Source organism: Cryptococcus neoformans, chromosome 11 (genome assembly GCF_000149385.1).
Source record: "Cryptococcus neoformans var. neoformans B-3501A chromosome 11, whole genome shotgun sequence".
In the NCBI taxonomy this organism is placed as follows: Eukaryota; Fungi; Basidiomycota; class Tremellomycetes; order Tremellales; family Cryptococcaceae; genus Cryptococcus; species Cryptococcus deneoformans.
The window spans coordinates 1,013,408-1,037,858 of NC_009187.1; the positions used below are offsets into that span (position 1 = coordinate 1,013,408).

General features: G+C 51.3%; 8 protein-coding genes across 8 annotated transcripts; 5 read left to right on the forward strand and 3 right to left on the reverse strand.

Moving 5' to 3' along the window:
- Window positions 1-577: 577 nt before the first annotated feature.
- CNBK3310 (hypothetical protein) lies at window positions 578-1,525 on the forward strand (the record flags this gene model as incomplete). Its single annotated transcript, XM_767534.1, has 2 exons — window positions 578-1,281; window positions 1,333-1,525. 2 exons carry the CDS (start codon window positions 578-580, stop codon window positions 1,523-1,525), a joined length of 897 nt encoding a protein of 298 aa, XP_772627.1.
- A 1,043-nt stretch (window positions 1,526-2,568) lies between these two features.
- On the reverse strand, window positions 2,569-3,741 carry CNBK3320 (rRNA methyltransferase NOP1; the record flags this gene model as incomplete). Its single annotated transcript, XM_767535.1, has 5 exons — window positions 2,569-2,639; window positions 2,697-2,945; window positions 2,998-3,163; window positions 3,223-3,542; window positions 3,603-3,741. The coding sequence occupies 5 exons, from the start codon at window positions 3,739-3,741 to the stop codon at window positions 2,569-2,571; spliced, it is 945 nt and encodes a 314-aa protein (XP_772628.1).
- Window positions 3,742-4,024: 283 nt separating this feature from the next.
- CNBK3330 (hypothetical protein) lies at window positions 4,025-7,602 on the forward strand (the record flags this gene model as incomplete). Its single annotated transcript, XM_767536.1, has 5 exons — window positions 4,025-6,040; window positions 6,126-6,232; window positions 6,298-6,460; window positions 6,541-7,162; window positions 7,232-7,602. The coding sequence occupies 5 exons, from the start codon at window positions 4,025-4,027 to the stop codon at window positions 7,600-7,602; spliced, it is 3,279 nt and encodes a 1,092-aa protein (XP_772629.1).
- A 1,262-nt stretch (window positions 7,603-8,864) lies between these two features.
- CNBK3340 (hypothetical protein) lies at window positions 8,865-11,169 on the reverse strand (the record flags this gene model as incomplete). The annotated part of the gene is made up of 6 exons (XM_767537.1): window positions 8,865-8,921; window positions 8,983-9,222; window positions 9,284-9,696; window positions 9,750-9,955; window positions 10,010-10,099; window positions 10,154-11,169. 6 exons carry the CDS (start codon window positions 11,167-11,169, stop codon window positions 8,865-8,867), a joined length of 2,022 nt encoding a protein of 673 aa, XP_772630.1.
- A 1,786-nt stretch (window positions 11,170-12,955) lies between these two features.
- Window positions 12,956-15,137, forward strand: CNBK3350 (hypothetical protein; the record flags this gene model as incomplete). Its single annotated transcript, XM_767538.1, has 9 exons — window positions 12,956-13,314; window positions 13,368-13,436; window positions 13,494-13,526; window positions 13,575-13,749; window positions 13,805-13,814; window positions 13,872-14,418; window positions 14,491-14,537; window positions 14,601-14,666; window positions 14,740-15,137. The coding sequence occupies 9 exons, from the start codon at window positions 12,956-12,958 to the stop codon at window positions 15,135-15,137; spliced, it is 1,704 nt and encodes a 567-aa protein (XP_772631.1).
- Window positions 15,138-16,697: 1,560 nt separating this feature from the next.
- On the forward strand, window positions 16,698-19,415 carry CNBK3360 (hypothetical protein; the record flags this gene model as incomplete). Its single annotated transcript, XM_767539.1, has 5 exons — window positions 16,698-17,001; window positions 17,053-17,413; window positions 17,467-18,295; window positions 18,350-18,912; window positions 18,968-19,415. The coding sequence occupies 5 exons, from the start codon at window positions 16,698-16,700 to the stop codon at window positions 19,413-19,415; spliced, it is 2,505 nt and encodes an 834-aa protein (XP_772632.1).
- Window positions 19,416-19,779: 364 nt separating this feature from the next.
- On the reverse strand, window positions 19,780-21,551 carry CNBK3370 (hypothetical protein; the record flags this gene model as incomplete). Its single annotated transcript, XM_767540.1, has 4 exons — window positions 19,780-19,980; window positions 20,089-21,215; window positions 21,265-21,331; window positions 21,387-21,551. 4 exons carry the CDS (start codon window positions 21,549-21,551, stop codon window positions 19,780-19,782), a joined length of 1,560 nt encoding a protein of 519 aa, XP_772633.1.
- Window positions 21,552-22,969: 1,418 nt separating this feature from the next.
- Window positions 22,970-24,285, forward strand: CNBK3380 (hypothetical protein; the record flags this gene model as incomplete). The annotated part of the gene is made up of 5 exons (XM_767541.1): window positions 22,970-23,164; window positions 23,219-23,498; window positions 23,559-23,629; window positions 23,694-23,792; window positions 23,845-24,285. 5 exons carry the CDS (start codon window positions 22,970-22,972, stop codon window positions 24,283-24,285), a joined length of 1,086 nt encoding a protein of 361 aa, XP_772634.1.
- Between the last annotated feature and the right edge of the window lie 166 nt (window positions 24,286-24,451).

The window sequence follows — 24,451 nt, forward strand, 5'->3', positions numbered from 1 at the left end:
TTTACCATTCATTCACGACCCATCATGGCCTCTGACCGGATTACGACGGCTCGGGGACTTGTGCCCGCGCTAATTAAGAAGGCGATCGATTCAATGACCGGCGATGGCCGATGTATGGGCCATTTCAGGGTCACGTTTCAGGTGCCGAGCGTGCCGAATCGAGCGACGGTGGATGATGGAGAGAACGACGGGGTGACAACTGGTCGTTCCTGCCTGCGCTACTCGTCCCCCTCCTTTGCGCCCCTCCTTTGCGCCCTCGCAGTTCAGTTTATTGCGTTGCGCCCTTTGTCCGTGGGGGACACCGTCTCGGGGGGCCGGCCTATTATCTCGACAGTCAACGTCAGAGCTCAGGAAGAAGGCACCCCAAATCGCGCCTGGTGTATGGTGAAACATGACGGTAACGGAATATTGCTGCGAGTTTGCCGCCCGGCTTGGCATTACCGTTGTGGCCCGGCCTCGCTGCCTGCAGTGTTGCACAAACAGTGCTGATGGGCGATCGACGGGCGCTGGCAGGAGGGACGATGTGGCCTACGAAAGGAGCTAGCATCTCCATCTCCACCACCCACCCACCAGCACCATGCTTCCCCTGCCCACCTCCCAGCCAAAACCGAGGCCGTCCGCCCCGCCCCGCCGGCGCGTCCTCGTCCTCCTCCCCTTTGTGGCCGCCGCCGCCTACCTCCTCTACCTCTTCCTCGCCTACTGCGCCTCCTTTCCGCCGCATCACCGCTACAATGCCGCCCTGCACTACTCCCCGCCATGGCTCCACCCTGCAATCGGCCGCCTCGTGCCCCGCCCCGGCCGCCCCGCCAGCCCGCCGCGCATCATCCCAGGCCTGCGGTCAGCCCGGCCGATGGAAGAATGGGACGTGCCCCTCCTCACTGGCCCGGCGTACGCTCCGGACCCCAGCGACACCTCCCACGCCGTCCTCACCAGCCCCGCCCTCCTCATGCTGCACGTCTTCTCCACGCCGACCCCCGAGTCTCGCGCCCGCCGCGCCCTCATCCGCTCCACCGCATCCCCGCTCCGCGCCGTCCCCCCGCAGCACAGGCACCTCGTCGAGCTAAAGTTTATCCTCGGCAGGCCGACCCCGATCGTCGGTTCGTCGTCGGCGAGTCCCCTGTGGAACGGGACGGAAGAACAGATGGTGGATGCGGAAGACAGGATGTACGGCGATTTGGTGAGGCTCGAAGGGCTCGAGGATGGGGAGAATAGGGACAAGGGCAAGACGTGGGAGTGGATACGGTGGGTCGGGTCGAGAGAAAGAGCTGGCTGGTGGGTTATGTGAGTTTTTCTTTTCGCTGCATCTTGCTGCTTACTGACTGCATGGTCAAGGAAATGTGACGACGATGTAAGCAACCTTTTCTCTCCCCGCGACTCCAAAGCTGACAGCCTGCTCCCACGCAGACCCTGCCAATCCTCTCAAACCTCCTCCCCATCCTGCTCGCCAACCCGCCCACCATCCCCTCCTACATCGGTACCTCTCTCGGCCACTGGACCGGCTATCATTTTTATTTCGAAGGGATGATGTATGGATTTAGTTGGCCTGTCGTACGTCCCGTCTTTCCCCTCTCCTCCTGAAAGGGCTGACCCGTTTCTCGACGTTTTGCAAGCGCAGATAAAAACCCTCGCCACGGCGGCCGTCCCCGCATACGAACGCAACGCCCAACGAAACGAAGACGCATTCATGGGAGAGCTCATGTTCTCGCTCCCTTTCCTCCATACCCCGTCGTCTGGGTGTTTACCGGAGGGAGAGACGGTGATGTTCCCCAGACCGATACCGCGTCCGGGAGTAGTCGCGGGCGAGGGCGAGGGGGCAGAGCATAACGATGTTGAAGAGGGTAACAGTAAAAACGAAAAACAAAAAGACGACACCAACTACTCTCTCCCACCACCCAACCCTGATCCATGCACTGGTCTCTTCCGACTCGATCTCGGGCGTAGGTTGGGTGATTACCATCACGCCCAAGGTCAAGGTTTGGTAACAGGGAACATGGGGGATATTGTGGGGTTACATGGGTTGAAGAATGACGAGGTGGGTCGTTTTTCCATCTCCCCCCATCCACTTTTTCATCTGCCAAGGTTTATCAAAAACAAAAGGAACAATGCTGAAGCAAAGATTTAAAATTAGGATTATGTAAAAGTATACAACCAATTCCGGACACGGCTCGAAGGGGAACGTAAATGGGAATGGGCGGTACCCGACGCGTTGTCGGTGTAGGGGGGGGTGTAGGAATATCAGTGTAGAGTAGGAGACATCGTTGGTGAAGCCTTGTCGGTTGATAGTCCATCTACACATCTTTGTATCTATTAGAACCCTGTCCAGTTTTCTGCATTTAGCCATTCTAGCTTTTTCATGTAATATTTTTTTTTTCCACGCATCGTTAGTTCTAATTGCAAGGTTTCATACATGCTCAAGCGAGGGATCCAAAAAATGAATATAAAAAAAAAGGATATAAAAGGAAAAGGAGAGAAAACAATGGCATGGCACATCTTGGGTGAGAGAGATTTGAGATTTTGACGAGTGACGAGACTTGGATGTCAAGTGGCGGGAAGAGGGGGGCGAATTTTTTAAGTGTGTCGTTGATATATGCCGACGACCATAGCGTGGTCTCGCTCATACGGTTCAAGAGTAAGTTGTTCTAGGTAAATAAACGTTAGCACCTCGACCAAACCCCAGACCGCGCAAGAAAACGCACCCTTGGGCTTGATACCCTCCTTCCTCATATTGTTAACTTCACTGGCAAACACCTGGGCCGCAGGCGCCGTCGAGTCGATACAGTTGGCCTTGATGGAAATGACGATGGCGCCGCCGTTCTTGAGGAAGTGGTGGGCGTTGAGGGCGATGATACGCGCCTGGTCGGGCTGGGCGACGTCGGCGAAGATGACGTCGACCATTTGGACGAGCATTCGGTATTTTTGAGGGTGTCGGGCGTCGTCGACGATGGCTGTCGGGGGTTAATAAAAGGGAAAAGGGGGGAGGAAAAAGGGGAGACTTACGGACGACGTTGGTTCGCTTCTTGGCCATACCGATCAACTCTCGACCGGGACGGTGAGAGAATTCGACGGCGTAGACGACACCGTCGGGACCGACAATGTCAGAGACGTGGGAGACGGACGAGCCAGAGGCGGCACCGAGGTAGAGGACCTTGGCTCCGGGTTTGATCTAAGTCGTGTCAGCACGGTTTGGGTCGCCGAAAGGAAAAAGAGAATGGCGCGACTCACGTGGATGTTGTCCAGACCGCCCAAGATACCAGCAGCAAGCTTACTCCTAAAAGGGTTCCACACTCGGTACTCGACTTTTTCCTCCTCGCCATCCGCGTTGGTGGTGGCGATGCTGATCCTCTTTTCGCCGTAGACGGATTCGCCGGGAGTCATGTTTCGGGTAACGAGCAAGTGTTCCTTGCCCTTGGCGATGTAGACACCTTCGTGCTTGTGGGGTTCGAGGGTGACGGCACCGGGACCGCTCCGGCCGAGACCGGCCTTGCCGCCACGACCACCGCCTCGACCGCCGGGCGCACCTCGACCACGGGGAGCACCTCGTCCTGTAAGAAAAAAAGGGGTAAGGGCGTTGCAATGGACGGCTGGATGGATGTGAAACTAACCTCGACCACCGGCACCACCACGGGCAGCACCACCACCTCGTCCGCCGCCGAATCCGCCTCGCCCGCCGGCACCACCGCGTCCACCGCCCCTGGGGCCGCCTCGACCGCCGCCACGTCCGCCTCTGTCACCGAAAGCCATTTTGAATTGATATAGAGTTGCTGGGGGTTTTAGGGAAAAGGGGGGAGGAGAAGGAGTGCGGTGCTCGTTGCGACTTTTGGTGGAACAAGCAGGTTTTGGAAAGGGGCGAGAAATCTTGAGGGAGGGATGGTTTCGGTCACGTGACCGGGATTATTTGGGGGAAAAGCGGGGTGGAAAATAATGGGGGCTGGCTGCGTCGCGCTGGGTGCTGATAATGGTTGCAAGGGATGGCGCACGGGCCTCTGAGTGTATCAGCAGCTTATCTCCCCCCCCCCGCCGCAGCATGGCCGCCCCCTTCCCGGACAACGGCTCGCCGGTCCCCTCTGTGCCGTTCCCGAGCATCCACAACCCCCTCCCCTACACGCCCCCCCCCTACCATGCGCCCGCCGCCTACTACCGCCACGCCCCGCCGTACTATCCCCCGCCCCCCGCCCCGTACCCCTCCTATGCGCCGATACCCATGGGCGGCGCAGGGCCTGGGCCCGCGACGATGCAGAACGGCTACGGCGGCTACGGCGAGTACGGCGTGTACTATGGCTACGCGGGCTATCCAGACTACCAGCCACCCCACGCTGGCTACCCGCCTGCAGACGGCGACGACTACAGCGACCCCGCAAAGACCCCGAGCTCGGCACACGCCGTGCCCCAGCCGCCCGCCATCGTCCCGCCAAACCACACCCCCCACGGCATGCCCCAGCAGTTCCCCTCCTATCCCCCGAATCACCCGTATGCCTTTGGCGGCGGTGTGGGCTATCCCCAGGGGTACACCCGGCCGCCGCAGCATATGCACCAGCACCAGCATCATCCGCAACCGCACTTTCACCCGCAACATCAGCAACATCTCCAGCAGGGGCCGTATGGAGGGTATGGCTATCAGGAGGGGTATCATGGGGGGAAATTAAATCCTGCAGCGCAGGGGTTCAAGTATAATCGGTTCCAGCAGCAGCAGCAGCAGCAACAGCAACAGCAACAGCAACAGCAACAACAGCAACAGCAACAGCAGCAACAGCAACAGCAGCAACAGCAACAGCAACAGCAACAGCAGCAACAACAGTTACAGCAAGCACACGCCCACGCACACGCCCAAGCCCAAGCCCAAGCCCAAGCCCAATCCCAAGGACCGCCACGACAACCTGTACATTCTCAACAACCCCCTCCTGCACCTGCGCCTATCGCTCCTAGTCAAAATCAACCATCCGAACCATTACAACCGCCCATCCCCAACGGTCACTCCCACCCCGAACCTCCTACTCCCTCAACACCCACAGCCACCACAAAAGAGCAAGAAGCGCAGTCTGCCGCACAGCAAGAGCCTGTTCCTGCATCTGCGGCTGTCGAGCAGGAAAAAGAGACTGCAAAGGATGAAGAAACTTGCCCCGACGCGTCCTCGGCGATCGCCGCACCTCGATGGAACTTTATCCATCCGTCATCTCTCCCATCATCGTCATCCACCGGTATTGCCACTTTACATTTGGAAATGAACAAACATGCCCATCCGCAGAGAATAAAGCTGGTGCGGGCTCGTCCGGGAGAGGAGAGTGATGGGAATAGTTTTGCGATAGAGGTGAAGACTGGTTTGCCAGAGGAGATTGTCGTTGATGAGCAATCGCCATCTCAGTCGCAAGAAAAGGGAAAAGGACGAGGAAAAGGTGGGAAGAAGAAGACGAAGGAAACGGGCAAAGGAGTGTGGAAGACGGGCGAGAAGAGGAGAGTAGAGTTGGTGTTTGGCGAAATTGTCCCGGAGCAGGAGAGGGAAAAGGAGGACATGGCAGAGTGGGTGGGTGAAAAGCCAGTGGTCGATGAAAAGGAGGAGGAAAAAGTGGAGAAGAAGGAAAGGTCTACACCAGCGCGCGCACCAGCACCCGCACCCTCGCCCGCCAAACCTCGTTCATGGGCCGCCCTCCTCAAAACCCCTACTCCTTCTTCGCCCTCCACCCCCGGCGCAGTCCCCAGCTCATCCGCCAGCGTCACTTCCACCACCGAGGCTGGGCCTTCCCGTCCACGACCATCCACCTCTGCCTCCCCTTCCACCCCAAACCTTACCGCCAACGTTAATGGTCTGCAACTTTCACCGCCAACCCAAGGACAACAACAACAACAAGCCAAAACGTTCAACTATGCTGCGGCTGCAATGTCGTCCGTGCCTTCCCCACATGAAGAGCTGATCAAGCTTTTGAGCGAGGGCGTGAGTTCTCTCCGGGGAACGGGGACGACAGTAGGGTTGAGTGTAAAGGAGAAGGAAGCGTTGATGGTGCCGAGGGGTTTGATCAATACCGGTAACATGTGTTTTGCCAACACTGTGAGTTGAATTTTTGCGACTGGATAAAAGATCGAAGATGAAAAAACGAACATGAAAAAAATGCTGACAACAGTCGATGCGATAGATCCTTCAAGTATTGGTTTACTGTCCGCCGTTTACAGAGTTGTTTGAGGAATTTGGAAAGAGGCTGAAAGCTGATTTGGCGAGGAAGACTCCGTTACTAGAGGCGATGTAAGTCTCGTCTTCTCGTCTCCCCCAAAAACACAAGGCGCGGGCTGACAATGCGACGATTATAGGATCATCTTTTTGCGAGAGTTTGTCTCATCACCCGAATCATCAACATCAACAACGTCAACACCCAAGGGGAAAGGAAAGGACAAGGATTCGAGGAAAGAGGCGTTTATCCCGGAGAATGTGTATGATGCTATGAAGGAGAATAAGAGGTTTGACTCTATGCGCGTGAGTCGACGTCCAAATCTAAATCCTCGCCAGTGCTATGAAAAACGTTTGACTGATAACATCTTTTTTTATAAACACAGAGAGGTTACCAAGAAGATGCTGAAGAGTATCTCGGATTCTTCCTCAACACTTTACACGAAGAAATCATCTACCTCCTCTCACAAACATCCACCACTTCTTCATCTATGCCCAACGGTCAACCCAGCGACTCTTCTAGTCGACAAGTCGAACGGCCCGTTTCCCCCCGCGCCGGCGCCGGCATCAACGGCAACGCCGACTCATCCTCTGGCTGGCTCGAAGTCGGCAAGAAACAAAAGACGCACGTCGTGCGCGCTACCGAATCCCGCGAGTCGGCCGTCTCACGTTTATTCGGCGGTAAACTCCGTTCCATCCTCCATACCCCCGGTCAAAAAGATAGCGTCACCATCGAACCTTACCAACCGCTCCAACTCGACATTACCGGCCCTGCCATCTTGTCCATCACCGACGCCCTCCGTGCGATCTCCACACCCGAGATTATACATGGAGTATATTCGGCGGCTAAAGGTGGGGAAGTGGATGCGACCAAGACGGTGTATGTGGAGACTTGGCCAAAGGTTTTGATTTGTCATTTGAAGAGGTTTGTGTATGATACAGAGGAAGGTGGTGTGGTGAAGAGGAGTAAGGCGGTGGCGTATGGTGTAGACTTGGCGATCCCTAACGGTGAGTTGTTGTTTTTTTTTTTTTTTTTTTTTTGTCTCGTGGTCTGACAGCGTTTGTTCGGGTGACTAGAAATAATATCCCCCGCAAGGCGGACATCGACCCCTATAAAATACGCCCTCTTCGGTGTAGTCTACCACCACGGTTCTTCAGCTTCAGGAGGACATTACACCGTTTCTGTTGCTCGTCCCTCTTCTTCTTCTTCCAGCTCCACATCGTCCACCTCTATTCAAAGCCCCGCGGGAACATCGTCATCATTACCACCACCATCATCATCAACGACAATAGCATCCAGGTGGCTCCACTTTGACGACGAAAATGTACGTGAAGTGCGAGAAGAAGATGTAGTTGTCTCCCTGGACCAAGCCAAGGGTGGGGAAACCGGGTCGGTCGGTGGGAGGGAGAGGTGTGCGTACTTGCTGTTCTATAAGAGGGTGCAGTAAGAAGCATAGAGAAAAGAAAAAAAAAAGCGCGTATGCGCCGGGCTTTAGAACAGGGGACGTTTGATCTTGTAGAGCAGGTTGGGAGGTGTCGGAGTAAAATTGATAGACGTTGGGTGCTAGGAAGGGCAGGGTAGGCTTGAGAAGCGATCGGTACGCGGAAGGAAGGGGAGGAGCCAAAGAAGGAGGTAGAGGCGGGATGGGGAAAAAAAAGAGAAGAGTGAGCCTGCTGGGGCTGAAGGAGTACATTAGCTAGCGTCGATGTGACTTTGGGGCTTTTTTTGGTGCATATAGTTTGAAATGAACGGGTTTGGGATGAGCAATGTGTATATTATCCAGTTGGGGGGGTTGAGTAGTAGCATATTTATATGAATGGGAAGTTTAATCGCGATCCGTTTTTGTTTCTTGATTCAAAATCATAAGACTCAACGTTCAAATAATAAGATTGAAAGCGACAAGAACGATACATTAAAAACCATACATGTGATTCAGATACAAATAAATGAATGATTATGGCCTCCCTCCTTCTGTCGATGGAAATTCACTTGACTGTCCGCAGAGTACGAAATGAAGAGTTTGGGTGACAGGGGTTGTAAAAGAGGGTGAATGATGGGAGTGGCCGGTAAAGCCGTCGAGGTTTACCTCTCCGGTCACTTAACTAATACTCGGTGCATTTTCATCTCCTGCCATGCAAAGATATCATGCATCAAGCATACCCAAGGAATATCACACTAACTTGGTATAGAGACAGTATTACCCTTATAAACTCTTTTTGAAAGATGCTGAAATGAACAAATATATAACGACATGTTAATTAACAGAGCCGCCCGATTTTTTTCTCTAAACAGTGTTCGGTTGAAGTCAATGTCATCAGGTGCCTACGAATCTTTCTGCTTAATGGTACTTTGCCCTTCTGCGGAAGAAGCCATAGAAGCCGGGGTACCCATCTTCATGTTATTTTTTTTCAACCAACTCGAATTCGTTGATGTTTAATGTCAGACTTGTGCTGTCCGAAAGACCGCCTGGAGACTCCCAGAGCTGGTCGGTCCCTAGAACTGGTGCGTTCCCATTGAACGAGCCTGTTACAGGGGTTTGACTATGGCCGCTATTCCCGATGAACGAAACGGGTGAGGGTTCAAAGCCGCTCTGTGCACTAGCCTGCAATGTTGTATTGATAGACGGACGCATCGTGAGAGAGTCCCGGGTAGTTTTATCAATTGGTGCAGTACTCGATAAGCTCGTGTCAATGGGCATCATACCGCCGATCAATGCAGATGTCGGAAAGATCGGTTGTGAGAGGGACCGCTGTCTCTGATGTCCTGCTGGAGCTAGTGTAGCAGCTTGTTGCCCTTGATGGGCGCGGGACATCATGTCTGTATCGACGCTGGCACTTGAAAGTGGAAGGGGCGGCGTGGCGGTAAGGTTGGGAGGTGAGGAAAAGGAAGGTGGGGTTGAGGTTGGATTGGAGTGAGACTGAGTGTTGGCATTGGTGGGGAGATGCAAGGCATTGATAGGCTTTGGGTGGATAGAGATGGGCCCGGAGATGAGGAAACTGGAAATAGGAGTTGGATAGGCGGTATTCGTGAGGAGTTGTTGGACTTTAGAAAAGGCTGGTAGTAATATCTGTTGTCGTGGGACGGAGTAAGCTCTTATTTATTTCAAAAGCAGCAGATGTGATGCTCACAGAGGCCGGTCCGGTCAACTCGACTTTACCCCCGGCTCCAGCTTCGCCTCCCGTAAAATCACCGACTTCCTTCCATCCCGCGCCTTCTTCCTCTTTCCAACACGCAAATCTTACTTTACCTCGTCCAAGTTCGAATCGCACAGCCACTGCATCTGTAATGGCTGATGGGTTATTCGTCGCTTGGAGATTGGAGATGGCAGAGGTGGACAGGGGAATGTCGATACGAAAGATGGTAGTGTGGAGGACGTAGAGGTGCAGCGTGGGAAAGAGAGGGGAGGGATGAGAAGGAGTGGAGGCTGAACGGAAACGGATAGAAGCAGCTAGGTCGGGGCGTATATTGCCTGTTCCAGGGGTGAGGAACCTAGTCCACTTGGCAATCGAAAGCACAGTGATGGGGAGGATGGACAAGCTCGCTGAGAACATCATCTTGATCAGCTGCCGGCAATCGCATTATAATAAAACCTACGATCATCATCGTGGATAAGACTGTTTAAACGTTCTATATTAACCCCTCCTTGTTTCATTTCACCCGGCCCCCCGCTAGTTGATCTTGTTGGTCCACTTTTACCCTTCTCTTGTCCCTGCGCAGACGGCTTGATGGTCGGACTGTTGGTTTGTAAAGGTTTTGGAATATTGGCCGCATCGCGCTCCTTCGCGCGAGATTTTGAACGACTATTGAAAGATGTAAGTTTCGGATTCAGAATACAAGGTGATGAATGTGCTTACCGATTTTGGAACCAAATCTGCAGAGTTTTGGGACGCACGTCCGGGCCAAGCTTTTTTGCAAGTGCTTCCCGAGTTGGACCGTCTGGAGTTCTACCACCTTATTAGAAACCCAGTTTCGTTCACAAAATCGAGAGCTTAACTCACTTGTTCTCTTCATACGATTTGATGAGGATTTCCAACTGCTCCTTTGTAGGTTTAAACCTCGGCAACTTGAATTCTTGTCCATTCCCTGGACGAAAGCCTGTATTCATCTGTGGGAACATATTGAGACTTAAAGGGTTACCAGTTTCCATATTCATGCTCATTCCTCCAAGCATATTTCCAGATCCAAACTGAGACCCTCCTTCATATCCATGCTCGTAAGGCAGTTGGGTCAGTTTTGCTCCAGTAGCAGGCGTTTTCCCCGCTGGGGAAGGATGAAATATCCTCTTGTTCTCCGAAAACGCCGGTACTGATGGTTGCCGGAAGAGATTTCTGGCCGAAACGTAGGATGGCGTGCTTGGGTAAGAGATGTGTAGAGGAGGGTAGGGGCAGTGGTTGAATGGAGGCGTCATTGATGATGGCGAAGAAAGGGTGACGAGTGTGGAGGACCGACGCCGGTTAGGCGAATGCACGGCGGAGCTTGCAGAGTAGCCTCGAACTGGCATGGGGCAAGAAGGATTAAAAGGATGGGCGGCTGTAGGGTAGCTTGCATCGGGGATAGAAGTGGTATTGAAAGTCGCAAACATGGGAGAAATGCCTGTCAGACCGTTTTGAAAGGTTATGTTCTTTGTCAAAGGTGAGGAGATGAATGGGTTGTCTACGGCTGGTGATTGAGACCATTGGCCGGTGCCAGTATTAGGTGTCATACGGTACGAGTATGTATCATTATTTTGCTGCGATTGAGACATAGAGAAGGAACTGGTAAAATTTGTAGAAGTGGGAAAGGGAGAACGGTCGATGATATCTTGCGAGTTATCGGGACAACAAGATGAGTAAGAGTTAAGCGCCCAGGAAGTTTTGGTCCCTGCCGGAGATACCGTTAAAGGCTCTGATGAAGAATCAGATGGTGCGATGCTGAGTGGTCGGGAAGGACCAAAAGCATGCTTCAAAGGTGAGAAGCCGTCCGAAGGGCTTAAGGAGGAGAATTGGGGGATAGAAAGCGCAGATAGGTCGACCATTTTGCGAAGACTACTTGCACTCGGATGACAGATGGTTGCAAGCGGCGAGTCGGAATATACTTCAAACGACAGATAGGGACAAAGAGTGACAATACTGGATTCATTGTCAGCCACGACCATATTGAGGTCTACCCGAGAGGTAAAAGCACTTACAGTTGGACAACTGAAAGAACAGCCGGCAGAATATAGCCACTCGCACATCACGAGAGCGCTTGCGCACAGTCAAGGTCATATATTAGACAACCCATTCCAGATTTGACATTACCTAGGCTGGAGAATAAAGGAGAGGCAAAGGCTTCTTTAGTGTGATGCGGATATTTTGAACACCAAAGGATGATAAAACAGTGATATCTGAATCTCGTCCTGAGCTTCAGTAACTGACCTTATGAGGCTGATGCACAGTGTACCATAGCCTGGATGTGAAAATGAAGCTCAAGATCGGACAGCTCCCAAGACAAAGGGGTCAAAGAAAGAATGAATTGGTATAAACGGAAGGTAAGCCTTTGGGCGGGCAGGGCGGTATGAAGGATGGATAGCGAAGAGCACTGCTCAGGAGAGCGGTGGGCCGAAGGGAAAAGAAAATGAACGAAGGTGGTCGCTTTATCTGTCCAGTAGCAGATGTTAACAAAGGCCTCGAATTCTTATGGAACGCAGTCACGATATCAAACACACCCGATACATGGTGCTCGACCGCACGAGCTTCAAAGATGCTTCTCGTAGGGAAGCTCCTGGGCTCACGCTTGTTTAAGGATGTCGATCTCTATTTCCACCGGAAGCGCTCATGTCCACTGAAACACAGATGCACGTTGTCTGATGTTGTTGTTGCTTTGTCAATCAAGTCCTTCAAAGGCGCGATGTGACGACAGTCTTTGCTTCTCCCTCGTCTCCGGCTATCGTCACTCGTCGTCCCTCGCCCTCCCAAGCTCTTTGACCGCGTCCCTGAAAGCCCTGACATAACTTTCCCCCCTCATGCCCTAGCCCTCGAGCCGCTGATCCAGGCCCTGCAGATGGTGTCTTTGATCATCATCTGTCGTCAAGTTTGGCATATTGGGCGAGCCTTCCGTGATTTGCGTATAGCGTATAATAAGTGCATGCCCTTCAGGTGCAATGACTTTTTATGGGTGGTATGTGTGTTTTTTGGAGATTGGGATGCTTGAGTACCGTGCAATTTGCAAGGTGAGAGGGAGGATGACTGAGTTAGAGCATTCGTAAATTGAACGTCGATAGGGGATATGCGAAGAACGGCCGCAATGGAAAGATTCGCACCTCAGTTGATTGGGACGAACCCGCAGAAGGGGCAATGCGCGGTTTAGCTGGTGCAAAAGACGTTTTTAGCTGAGAATGCTAGACGAGAACTATCCTTTCCATCCATCGCAGGCTTATGTGATCTGTGCATTCTTCCCACCAGCAACAGATGGCGTCTAGGAACATAGGAACCGTTGGGCAAGTGGACAGTGTGCCTGGGTCCTGGTCCCAAGTTTCACCGAAGGCGGACATAGCCGCTTATGGCCATTCACCGAAATCGGGCAAACGCCAGCCCGCCTCTGCGTCATCGCCTTGATGTTTTTTCAAGTTCAGAGGTTTGTCTTGCTCATCTCCTCAATTCAACGTCTTCGTTCGACTGACATAGATTTACCACAAGCTCTAGCGTTGGCTACCTTCCCGACAATTCACATTCATTAGAACGTAGATCATACTCACTCTAGCTCCCAACAAACCGTCAAAGTCCGTGTGAAAGGGACAGGTATATCGATAACTCATCGGCACTCGACTCCGTACCCTCTCCATGCTGTCCTTGAAGGAAAGTAAAAAATCCAAACCATCCAAGGAACATCCAGCAGCGACCAAGGCTCAGGGGACGACCTTCTCAGCTATCCTCTCGGCAATCTACTACTACACCCTCGGCGCTCTTTTCTCGAACATCTCCAATAGCGTCTACTCTCTCGTCGGTTCCTTAGGCATGGCGAGGTGGGCGAGAGATATCGTGCGAATCGTACCCTCCAAACCTGGCATAGTTAAGCTCAGGAGCAGTTTAGGGTCTGGAGGTGCGAAGACGGGCAAGGGGAACAAGAACCTGACAGAGTGGATTAATGAGAGTGTGCCGAGTTTGATGGGGAGGTTTACTCCTGCTGCTTGGCTTCCAAAGTAAGTGGCATGATCTGAGCGATGGATGTATATGGGCTAAATAGTGTCCTTAGCGGGCACCTTCAAACACTTTTCACAGCTGCTGGTGACTTCACCAAAGTCGATAAAGTTCATTACATTCGGTTAGTTATATCACGAGTTTTGTTTCAGCCGTAAGCGGCCCTGACAGTCATTCTTAGTACATATCTCCGCTTACCCGATGGTGGGACATTGTAAGTTCCTTCACTTTTATGCCATATGTTCGCTCAAGGCCAGATCAGGGGCATTGATGCCACTCCTGAAAATCACGGTGGACTTCCGGCCGACGCACCGACAGTAGTAGTCTGCCACGGTCTCACTGGAGGTAGCCACGAAAGTTATGTCAGGAATATCCTTGCGTGGGTGGCAAAACCCAAGGAGGACGGAGGTTTAGGCGGAAGAGGTGTGGTGGTCAATGTGAGTTGGTTTCATATCATGTATGTGTACGTGTGGTTGACGAATGGATTTACAGTTTCGAGGTTGTCTGTAGCTTCCTCTTCATACGTTAAGACCGAGAAACTAATGATTCTAAATCGCAGGCGCCGGTGTCCCTGTAACCTCATGCCAATTGTATTCTGCAGGTACCACAATGGATCTCGCCCTTGCCCTCCATTTCATCCGCAACCGCCATCCATCCTCCCCTCTTATCGGCATCGGCTTCTCCCTCGGAGCATCCATCATCTCCCGCTATCTGGGCGAGTACGGTTCTTCTTCAATCCTCTCTGCTGGTGTCGTCCTAGGTTGTCCTTGGGATCTTACAGCCATGTCGCACAAACTCGAGAACGACTGGTTCACTGCTCGGGTGTATTCTTCTACCCTTGGGAGGAATGTTCTTCGGCTCTTTTTCAAAGCCTTTGACCAAAATCCTGCCGTATTTGAAGCGCCAGATAGCCCGATTAGGGAGTACATTGAGGAACTCAAAGCAGAGAGGAAGAACCAAGGGACGCAATCGAGATTGAGGAGAATTGATGATTTGCTGGTTTCCAAGATTGGTGGACCGAGAGGGATTGGGGCATGGCCGTTCCCTAGTGCGAAGGAATACTATGACTGGGCGAGCTCGACGCACGTTTTGAGGAACGTCAAGGTGTAAGTTGGTTATCTTTCATTTTGTCTTCTCTCTCAAATTGAAATGGATCTGATGTGGCTCCCCCATATTAGCCCTTTGTTTGCTATCAATGCATTCGACGATCCTGTCGTGGATGGAGGTATGTCTTTTTGTGGAACCGTAAGGCGTGAACTATGGGCTAATCCTGTCACCTTTCCTATAGGTGCTTTGCCTCTCGATGAGTTTGTGGCCTCGTCACACATTTACACTGCTGTCACAGGCGGAGGTGGTTCGTCTTTCGTTTCTACTTCTTCCCCATTTTATTTCTCTTTGGCAGTGAGGCTGATTTGCAATCCCTATAGGCCACCTCGGGTGGTTCGATGGTCCTTTCTTCGACAAAACCAAGTCCAAGCAGCGCTGGGTTCTCAAGCCTGTCTCGGAATTCATTTCAGCTTGCACGCGAGATCTTTCCCCTCCCGATGAAGATCCTGATTCCCGCGTGGACATTGTTGCTGGATCGAGAATCGGTCCAAAGGGGGCAGATGTGAAGCTGGGGGCAGAAGCAAATGGCAATGCGGATTTTAAGTCGAACATTGATGCGGATGTTGAACTGAACGCGGATGGAGGATGGGAATGGGTTGTTAACCCAAAGTACAAGATACCGGGATTTGAAAAGGTTGGGTGGAAGGTATTGAGGGAGGGCGAAGTGGTGGAAGGAGAAAGCGATGAAGGAGAAGGGGGGCTGGTGCAAGGGTTGTAGGACTTTGAACGAGCGCTAGAATGATAGACCGACGGTTATAGAACCATTCTGTTGTTGGACCCTTATACAAGTAATCATACATCCATGCATCTCCGCTCTCAATCATATTCACCGGGTATAGTTTATTAATTAATGGGGCGCTCACTATCGTTGGTTGCTTGTCTTTCAAAGAAGAAGGGTGCCTTTCACAAACTCCTCTAGTCTTCGCTTGTTGCTTTGGTGAAGGTCTGACTGGAAAACGTTATAAGAACGCATTCGTTGTGTGCATCATACAAGAAGCTTTACTATGAATAAAGAGAGGGCATTGATGTGTCTGGCTGTTCTTTTAAGGGTATCGATCGATATACGTATTAAGAAGGCGGCGTTTAGTACGCTACAAGAAGTGCAATTCGTAATTAACAGAACGAACGTTGTTGGTGATCGATTTATTTAAGATGTAGCCGGCGGTTTACCGAGGAGGGCTGCGTGCCGTCGGCATTTGCCTTGCTGGCCCTTGTATGCGTTTTGCGTTTTGTGTTACGTATGCGGCAAAGGTTAAGGGAAATGAAGGGGCCCGAATCGACGAAGAGGATGCGTGGATAGATTAAACAAAGGCCTAAGTAGCATTGGTACGAAAGACGGCGGTATCACTGTAGGTAGCACGGCGTATGCTGGCCATGCTGAACGAATGCAGGCAGATAGGTGGTGTAATATAATATTTGGTGGTCGCCGACCATTTTCCATTCACTTTTCCCTTTTCCGTCCCCTTTGCTATGTTGTGGGACCTTACGGCTACGACGACGGCCGCCATTGCTATGCTCGACATTTGGATTCTTGACTTTCGAATTTTGCCGATGGACGGATAAACCGATGGATGGAGCCATTGCATTATTGGTCATCACTCAGGCCATGGGACGGGAAAAAGGGGAAGCTTTTGCGGCTGTCGTATGTCTTCTTAGATCATTTTTCTTCCTTGCCAATGCAGTAATGTTGCTTGTTGCGTGGTATTGCTTGATGCTTGAACAAGCTTAAGGTCCTGCATGTTGCGCTGTTCTGAACAGCATGCACCTTCACGGTTGTGGGGCAGCTGCTTCATTCAATTGACCCCGTTCAATATGCCTTTCTACGACATCAGTCGACTATGCAGATCTACCTCTCCGGTCTTCGCTCGTGCTCGCACAAAGACCCTAGAACCCCTCGGGAAGAACAGGGACTAAGATAACGAAGCGTCGGACGGCGCCGGGAACCGTGGGTTATCTTTATCTTTTTGACACGCCGGATTCAAAAAGTAGGGAGAGATGACCAAAAAGGGAAAGTGCCTGAAGGTTTATTAGGGTTATCCACCGGTTATCGGAGGGTCCAGAAAGGGCGGAATCAACTTCTCCGCAGCTTGTGCCGTAGGATCTGCGAGGGAAGTATGACCGCATCGCTCCAATTCTGCCCGACACTGACCAAGTCGTTCCCACAAGCTTCCGCCCGTGAAGCAGCATTCAGCTGTATAAGACTAACCGCTTCCACCAGAATCCACCTGTTCCCATACTATTGCATTTACAGCCAGTTCACTCAATACAACTTCTCAGCATGGCTGAAGAAACATCCTCCCTCACCTCTTTTGGTCAGGCTCGCTCGACTGTCAAGGACCAGCCCTTGACAGTGGAGGAGCTCAAGAAGATCGATGCCTACATGCGGGCCTCCCTTTACCTCTGTCTTGGTATGCTCTATCTCCGTCAAAATCCACTTCTCAAGGAGCCTCTCAAGAAGGAACATCTCAAGGCTCGTCTTTTGGGTCACTGGGGTTCCGACGCTGGTCAGATTTTCACCTACATCCACATGAACCGTCTCATTAAGAAGTATGATTTGGATGCTCTTTTCGTTTCTGGTCCTGGTGAGTCCCTTCATTTTGTTCTATAATTTCTGGTATCTGACGACACTTTAGGTCACGGTGCCCCCGCTGTCCTCTCTCAGTCCTATCTCGAAGGTGTCTACACTGAAGTCTACCCCAACATAACCGAAAATGTCGAAGGCATGCGACGCTTCTTCAAGCAATTCTCATTCCCCGGCGGGGTTGGTTCTCACGCTACTCCCGAGACTCCTGGATCTCTTCACGAAGGTGGTGAACTCGGTTACTCCATTTCCCACGCCTTTGGTACGGTCTTTGACAATCCCAACCTCATTACTCTTACTATGGTCGGTGATGGTGAAAGTGAGACTGGCCCTCTGGCTGCTTCTTGGCACAGTACTAAGTTTTTGAATCCTATCACCGATGGCGCTGTTTTGCCTGTCTTACATCTCAACGGGTAGGCCACAATTTCCTTTCTCGATTAGTATACAACTGACATTCTTGACTTAGTTATAAGATCAACAACCCCACCGTCCTTGCTCGTATCTCCCACGAAGAGATTGAAGCTCTCTTTATCGGCTATGGCTGGAAGCCCTACTTTGTCGAAGGCTCTGACCTTCCCTCTATGCACCAAGCTATGGCTGCTACTCTCGAAAAGGCTGTCCTTGAGATCAAGGCCTACCAGAAGCAAGCTCGAGACTCTGGCAAGGCTTTCCGTCCTCGTTGGCCTATGATAATTCTCCGATCCCCCAAGGGTTGGACTGCTCCTCGAAACGTCTCTGGCCACCACCTCGAAGGCTATTGGCGTGCCCACCAGATCCCCCTTGCCGACGTTGCTTCCAATTCTGAACACCTCAAGCTCCTCGAGGACTGGATGCGATCTTACAAGCCCGAAGAGCTCTTCACTGAGGATGGTAAACTTATCCCTGAGCTCAAGGCTCTTCCTCCTGCAGGTCAAGCCCGTATGTCTGCCAATCCTGTGTCTAACGGCGGTTTGGTCCGCAAGGCATTGAATCTTCCCGACTTCAAGGACTACGCCATCAAGGACATCGCTCCTGGTGTGACTCTTGCCCCCAGCATGTCAAACATGGCGCTCTTTGTTAGGGACGTGATCAAGAAGAACCAGACCAACTTCCGTCTATTCGGCCCTGATGAGACTGAGTCCAACAAACTCGCTGCTGTGTATGAGGCAGGCAAGAAGGTTTGGATGGGCGAGTACTTGCCCGAGGACACTGATGGTGGTAACCTCGCTCACGCGGGTCGGGTGATGGAGATCTTGTCTGAGCACACAGTTGAAGGATGGCTTGAGGGTTATGTCTTATCTGGTCGACATGGTCTTGTGAGTGCTATCTTTTATACTTTTCCTTAACTCATGACTGACATCTCCTTCTAGCTGAATTCCTACGAGCCCTTCATCCACATCATCGACTCTATGGTTAACCAACACTGCAAGTGGATCGAAAAGTGTCTCGAAGTCGAATGGCGTGTCAAAGTCTCCTCCCTTAACATTCTTCTTACCGCCACGGTCTGGCGTCAGGACCATAACGGTTTTACTCACCAAGACCCCGGTTTCCTCGACGTCGTCGCCAATAAGTCCCCCGAGGTCGTCCGCATCTATCTCCCTCCCGACGGTAATTGTCTTCTCTCTGTCATGAATCACTGCTTCGACAGCAAAAACTATGTCAACGTTGTCGTTGCCGACAAACAGGATCACTTGCAGTATCTCGACATGGAAGCTGCTGTTGCGCACTGTACCAAGGGTCTTGGTATTTGGGAATGGGCGTGTGTGGGTGACCCCAACGAGAACCCTGACCTCGTTATGGCTTGTTGCGGTGATGTCCCTACTATGGAGTCTCTTGCTGCCACTGCTCTCCTCAAAGAGTACCTCCCAGAGCTCAAGATTCGTTTTGTTAACGTCGTTGACCTCTTCAAGCTTATCTCTCACGTGGACCATCCGTAGGTTCATCTCACGAGATCCGACCCTTGAACATGTACTGACTTGCTTAATTAGTCACGGTCTTACTGATCGTCAGTGGGTCTCTTACTTCACCGAAGACACTCCAATCATCTTCAACTTCCACTCTTACCCCTGGCTCATCCACCGACTCACTTATAAGCGCCCTGGTTCTCAGAACATCCACGTCCGAGGGTACAAGGAGAAAGGTAACATCGACACTCCTCTCGAGCTCGCTATTCGTAATGAGACCGACCGATACAGTCTCGCGATGGACGCTATTGATCGTCTGCCCCACCTCAAAAACAAGGGTTCTATGGCGAGGGAGAAGCTGTATGATGCCCAGATTAAGGCGAGGGACTGGGCCTTTGAGCATGGTATTGACCCGGAGGACGTCAGGAAGTGGAAGTGGCCTTATGGTCCCAAGACTGAGGGTATTGCGAGCAAGCTTGGGTTCGGAGGAGAGAACAAGCAACAGGTTGCATCCGTTGGTACTAGCGAATAAGGGTTGATCGCAGTCAAAGTGTAATGTCGTAAGAAGGAAGTGTATTGTACAAACGAAAAAAGAATGAATTGTCTGTTGGTTCTTGTTCTTAGTTTGAGTGGCCTCCGGGATACTTTATAATGGCGCGCCTTCGGCACTGATGAATTACCAGCGAAATGTTTTTCATATGGTATATCTTTTGCATATTTCCAATATCTCTGGAGATTTTCACTCATTCCCACGCGTGATTTGGTAGATGAACAGACGATCGATCTTCATGTTCCTTGCATGCTTCCGCCCAACAACTTGCAAATATATTATATGAACCTTTAACCTAGGATTCCTACCTTTTTTGAATCAATTTTAACTATACTACTCTCACCTCTCATGATGTCCAACTATCTTTCAAATCCCAAACCCCCACCTCTACCTCCATACCATCCGGCAAACCGGCCGTCGTAACCTCAAGTTTTGTGAATGGCTCCTCTGGAAAAGCAACCATGGTGCCCACCAATGCACCATTATCAATGTAGATCTCGATTAGGCTGCGATCGATGATGACTTGGAGTCTTTTTGCTTGTTGAGCCTGGTTTCGCACAGCGGATGAATAACGGAAATAAATGTTAAGAGGGAAGCAAGGGAAAGAGGAAAAGATTAGCACTGGAAAAACACATGGGAGGACAGTAGAACATACTGGAGCTACCGAGAACTTGTCGGTGAAAAAAGGACTTTCGAACGCCTTTGTGTCTCTCCTATCAAGCCATGCGGCGATGGAATAAGGTTCCGCAAAAAAGTAACCCCCTTTCACCGTCTCGCCTGAGCTGTTCGTAGAAACGGTGAAGTTGAGCGACGCATATTCCGCGAAAGAGGCATCATCAGGGATGGTAAAGTTGACGTCGATGTATGCGGCCTCAGTGATAGTAGCAGTGGAGGACTTGTTGACGAGTTGTTGGGTATCAAGTTGATCCCCAAGGACGGGAGAAAGGTCGTACACTTCTTGAACGAGATCCCATCCGGCTGCAGTGATGTTTGTAAAGTAATTCTTCCTCGGCAATGTCATCGCACTCCTCCAACCTTCTTCGCCTGTCGGTACAAAGTTTGTATACTGCCAGTTGGATGCCCATCCAATACTGACAGGCTCATCATAGAAGAACTGACCGGCATAGTCGTCCTTCCCAAAGTTTGTGAGTCTCGCAGCAGAATCATAGGGAGTAAAGTGGGTACCGTTGAACTCTCCGGGGAAATACTGCGTGATAGACCCGCCAAGTGGTGAACCAGGATTAATGGAGATAGTGAGTACCCAAGAGGAATCAGAGGAGTTGGCGATTGGGATGGACACCATGTTAGGGCATTCGTATTGAAGGCCAAGGAAACCGACGTGGGTGATGTTGGAGGCGTGTGTCCATGATTTGAGGTCCGGAGAGGTGTAGACGCCAATAACGTAGTCTACAGGGAAAGCGACGACCATCACCCAATGGTCCTCGTACCAGATAACTTTGGGATCTCGGAACTGAGTCAATCCGACATCCAAGACAGGGTTACCTTCATACTCTTCGAAGGAATAGCCACCATCTTTAGAGTAGGCAATCTGCTGGACCTGGGCAGTTGGGGTATTGAGGGTGTAAATGGCTACAACGCCATTGTCCTGATCAGGGAAGAAACCAGAGGTATTATTGGTATCAATGACAGCCGAACCGGAAAAGACTCCCGAGGAAGAATTGGGAGGGAAGAGGGCGATAGGCTGGTTGGTCCAATGATAGAGGTCGGGAGAGGTGGCATGGCCCCAGTGTTGATTCCCGGCCACGATATCAGTTGGGTTATCTGAGATAGTCATTAGCAGTTGATTCTGTCGACAGCAGAAGTGACATACACTGGTAGTACAGATGCCAAGTTCCGTTGCCATCCTTGTGCAGACCGTTCGGATCATTCATAAATCCCTACGCAGCGTAGATTGTCAGCAGCGAGAAAGGGGGGAAATAAAGTCTCACTTACTTTTGGGGGTGAGAAATGAACCCTGGGGCGGTAAGGCCCAGAGTAGTCTCCATCGATGGGGACTCCAGTAGGGACAGAGGCAGCACTTGACGTTGTGGACTGAGCTAGACTCTGAAGGACATATGCCAGACCGGCGATGGTGACGGGGACGAGGGAGCGGAACATGATCGATGTCGTGGGCACGCTTCAGAAGTAGTCTTCTCTTCCTCTTGTCGTGCAGTTGTGTGATAGTATGTTCACAAGAGGACGGCTGTCGTTGTCGAAAGGGCATAGTCGTGAGCGAGCCTTTATATACCTGCTTCCCCCAAACTGATTTATGAATCGGCCCGATGTCGGCACAAGGGCTGCTTAACGGGTAAATCGAACATGACCATTGATATCTGCGGATTGAGGGGTCTTGGCTTCCCAATGCTGGAATGTCTACCGGGAGTGAGCTACAACTTGCAAATAGAAAACTGAGCCGAAGAGCTGCGGGGATGGACGGATAACTCAAGAGGAACAAGAGTGAGCGCTAGTGGACGAGAACAGGAACATATATGTATGACGTGCCTACGGCATACGACGAAGATGGCGATGCGACAAGCAGCCTCAGGCACAGTTGTCAGTTGTGCGGTGTGGGAAGCTGGCAGGTCACGGGGTAGAAGAAATCCCCATGGATCATCCCTTCAATGGTAACCTAGCCGGGGCCGTGTAGAAAGGACAAGTGGGAAGCGGCATGTGACCTCCGAATAAGAGTAGCGAAAGAACAAAAATAAGCTAACCCTCGGAGCTAACATCTGAAATCGTCATCATAACATCGGCAGTTGCTAATAGCGTACTGGATAACCGGCGGGGAGGATGTGGTGGTTGTGTTACGTAGCCAATAGGCAACCGGGAGTCACTGCTCTACCGAATCGGACAAAAAACCTTAAATAGTTTGACCGGCAACTATTCCCGCATTTCGGGTTGTTTTTCGCCGAAATTTGCTTTGGCAGGCTATCGTCGTGAAGCGGTTTTTTTTTTCAACCGCCGGCATAAAAAGATACGACAAACGAGTTTGCTTATTACTAGAGTCCGTTGAAATTCCCATGGCATTGTAGCGTGTCACGTCACAGTCGATTCAGAGGAGTATGATCTGTTGTACGAGTAATACTAAAGAAAATTGCGGTCTCCGCCGCCACTTTTGAGCGAGCCTCCACACCTCCACCCTCCTTCACTCGATCCTTCGTTGGCTACCTGTCGTGATCTCTCTTCTAGGTTTAATTCTTCTTCGACCATGTCCCGTGAATCCAAGAGGCAGGCAATTCCTGAGTGGGTGACATCAACCCCCCCACCACTCGCACGAGTCTGGTCCCACCACTTTAAATCTGAAGCAGGCCGGCGCGGAGCAGCACCGAAATGTTTCATGGTGGCAAGCCTTGGTAATAACCATTTCTGCGACCCGCACCAACACAACGAACAAATCCAATGATCGTTTGCGACGCGTTCGTGGTTACACTGAAGCCCAACGTACATCATTTGTCATCAATGATCCACAAGACAAGGTAAAACCTCTGCTTTTTGGTGGTGATGTTGTGGCTACTCTTCTGCGCACTGGAGAAGGCATGCCTGAGCATGTCACTCTAGCCTTGCTGTATGTGGCCCAACTTCTTCCACGAGACGATACCGACAAGACTCGATACATTTCTATCAGCCCGAGTGACCTGTCAAAGTTCAATGTCGAGGGTCAGATTATGCTTGTCAAGCACTCACAGAGCCCTATTGACCATGCAGAGGTAATACAATGGTCCGGAAAGTTTGTAAGCCTAGGGAGAGATGTCAGACTGAAGGCACGTACTAATTGTGTCATTCAGGTCCCTGGCAAGGCATGTGAACCAGTCAACCATCGCCTTTTCCCCAATGTCTCTGGTGAACTGGACGCTTGCGATGGGGATACTGCCGGGCAAGTTCAGCAGGAAAGATCTGTATCGATGAGTCTGGTCTGGGAGTATCCTGTTGAGGAGCTGGCTGTCTTAATCGACGTCCTGTTTCGCGGCCATTGCAAGGAGGATGACAAGGAGAACGGTAATAAGAGAACGTCCAGCACTGTCTCACAGGTCATCAAGGAACGGTTCCCGTATTCGTCAGAAGATGGTGCGCTAGTCATATAATCACTGTTCACCATGTCAATTGCATGCTAACCCCGGGTTATAGGGCGTCTTTTGCTCGAAAGTGCGCGTGCAAGAGAGGAGATTGTCGCTAAGCTAGACGTTCTGTGCTATCAGGTGAGTACAACTTCCTCTTTTGCCTTACAATCCAACATATCCTGATCTGATGAACTTTATCCAGTGTAATGCTGAGACCACACCCCAAAAACTGCGCGCGCATGTTGGTGCCCACATCCTTGCCTACCACTACCAGACGGGCATCCCAAAGGCCCAGAAACCGGTAGATCATACATAATTTTGTGGAATTAACCAAGCTGATCTGTGATTATCAGGTCGGGAAGCACTATCCTTGTGGTTTTTGCGGTCGAGAAGACTGCACCCTCCTCCTTAAGGCCTCCAGGAGCGGGAAAACCCCTCAAGCGTCTTCCGATTGTCCAAGTTTCCAGTCGTTTCAACAGCTGAGTGCCTTGAAATCAAAAGAATGCAGCAATGCACCTGTACGCTGCAAAGAGGTCGGTTGCGAACAGGTACATTGGAAGTACAACATGAGGTACCATTACGAGTACGCTCACGTTGGTACACCAATGCCTGCGAAGTACCGAATAGGGAGGGAGGAGCTGGTCAGGATGAAGGTGATGACCAAGGGGAAGAAAAGGGCGGCCTCTGTGCTTTCTGGGTCTAGCGATGAGGGGGAGAGTAGAACGGTGGAGACTGTGGAAGGGAAACGGAGGAGGAAGTATACCAAGAAGGGGGCGGCGATGATGAAGGAGTGAACATAGTGCGGTGTTTTGGCCATCATGTTTACCTATTTATAGCATTATATTTATGCACGGTACTCCACATTTCCCCAATCCACAATGTCGTCAAAGAAAAAGATACATGCAGTAGGTGTAACAGGCCTACAAAAGCAATTGGGCAATCTCTATATGCCAATTCCTG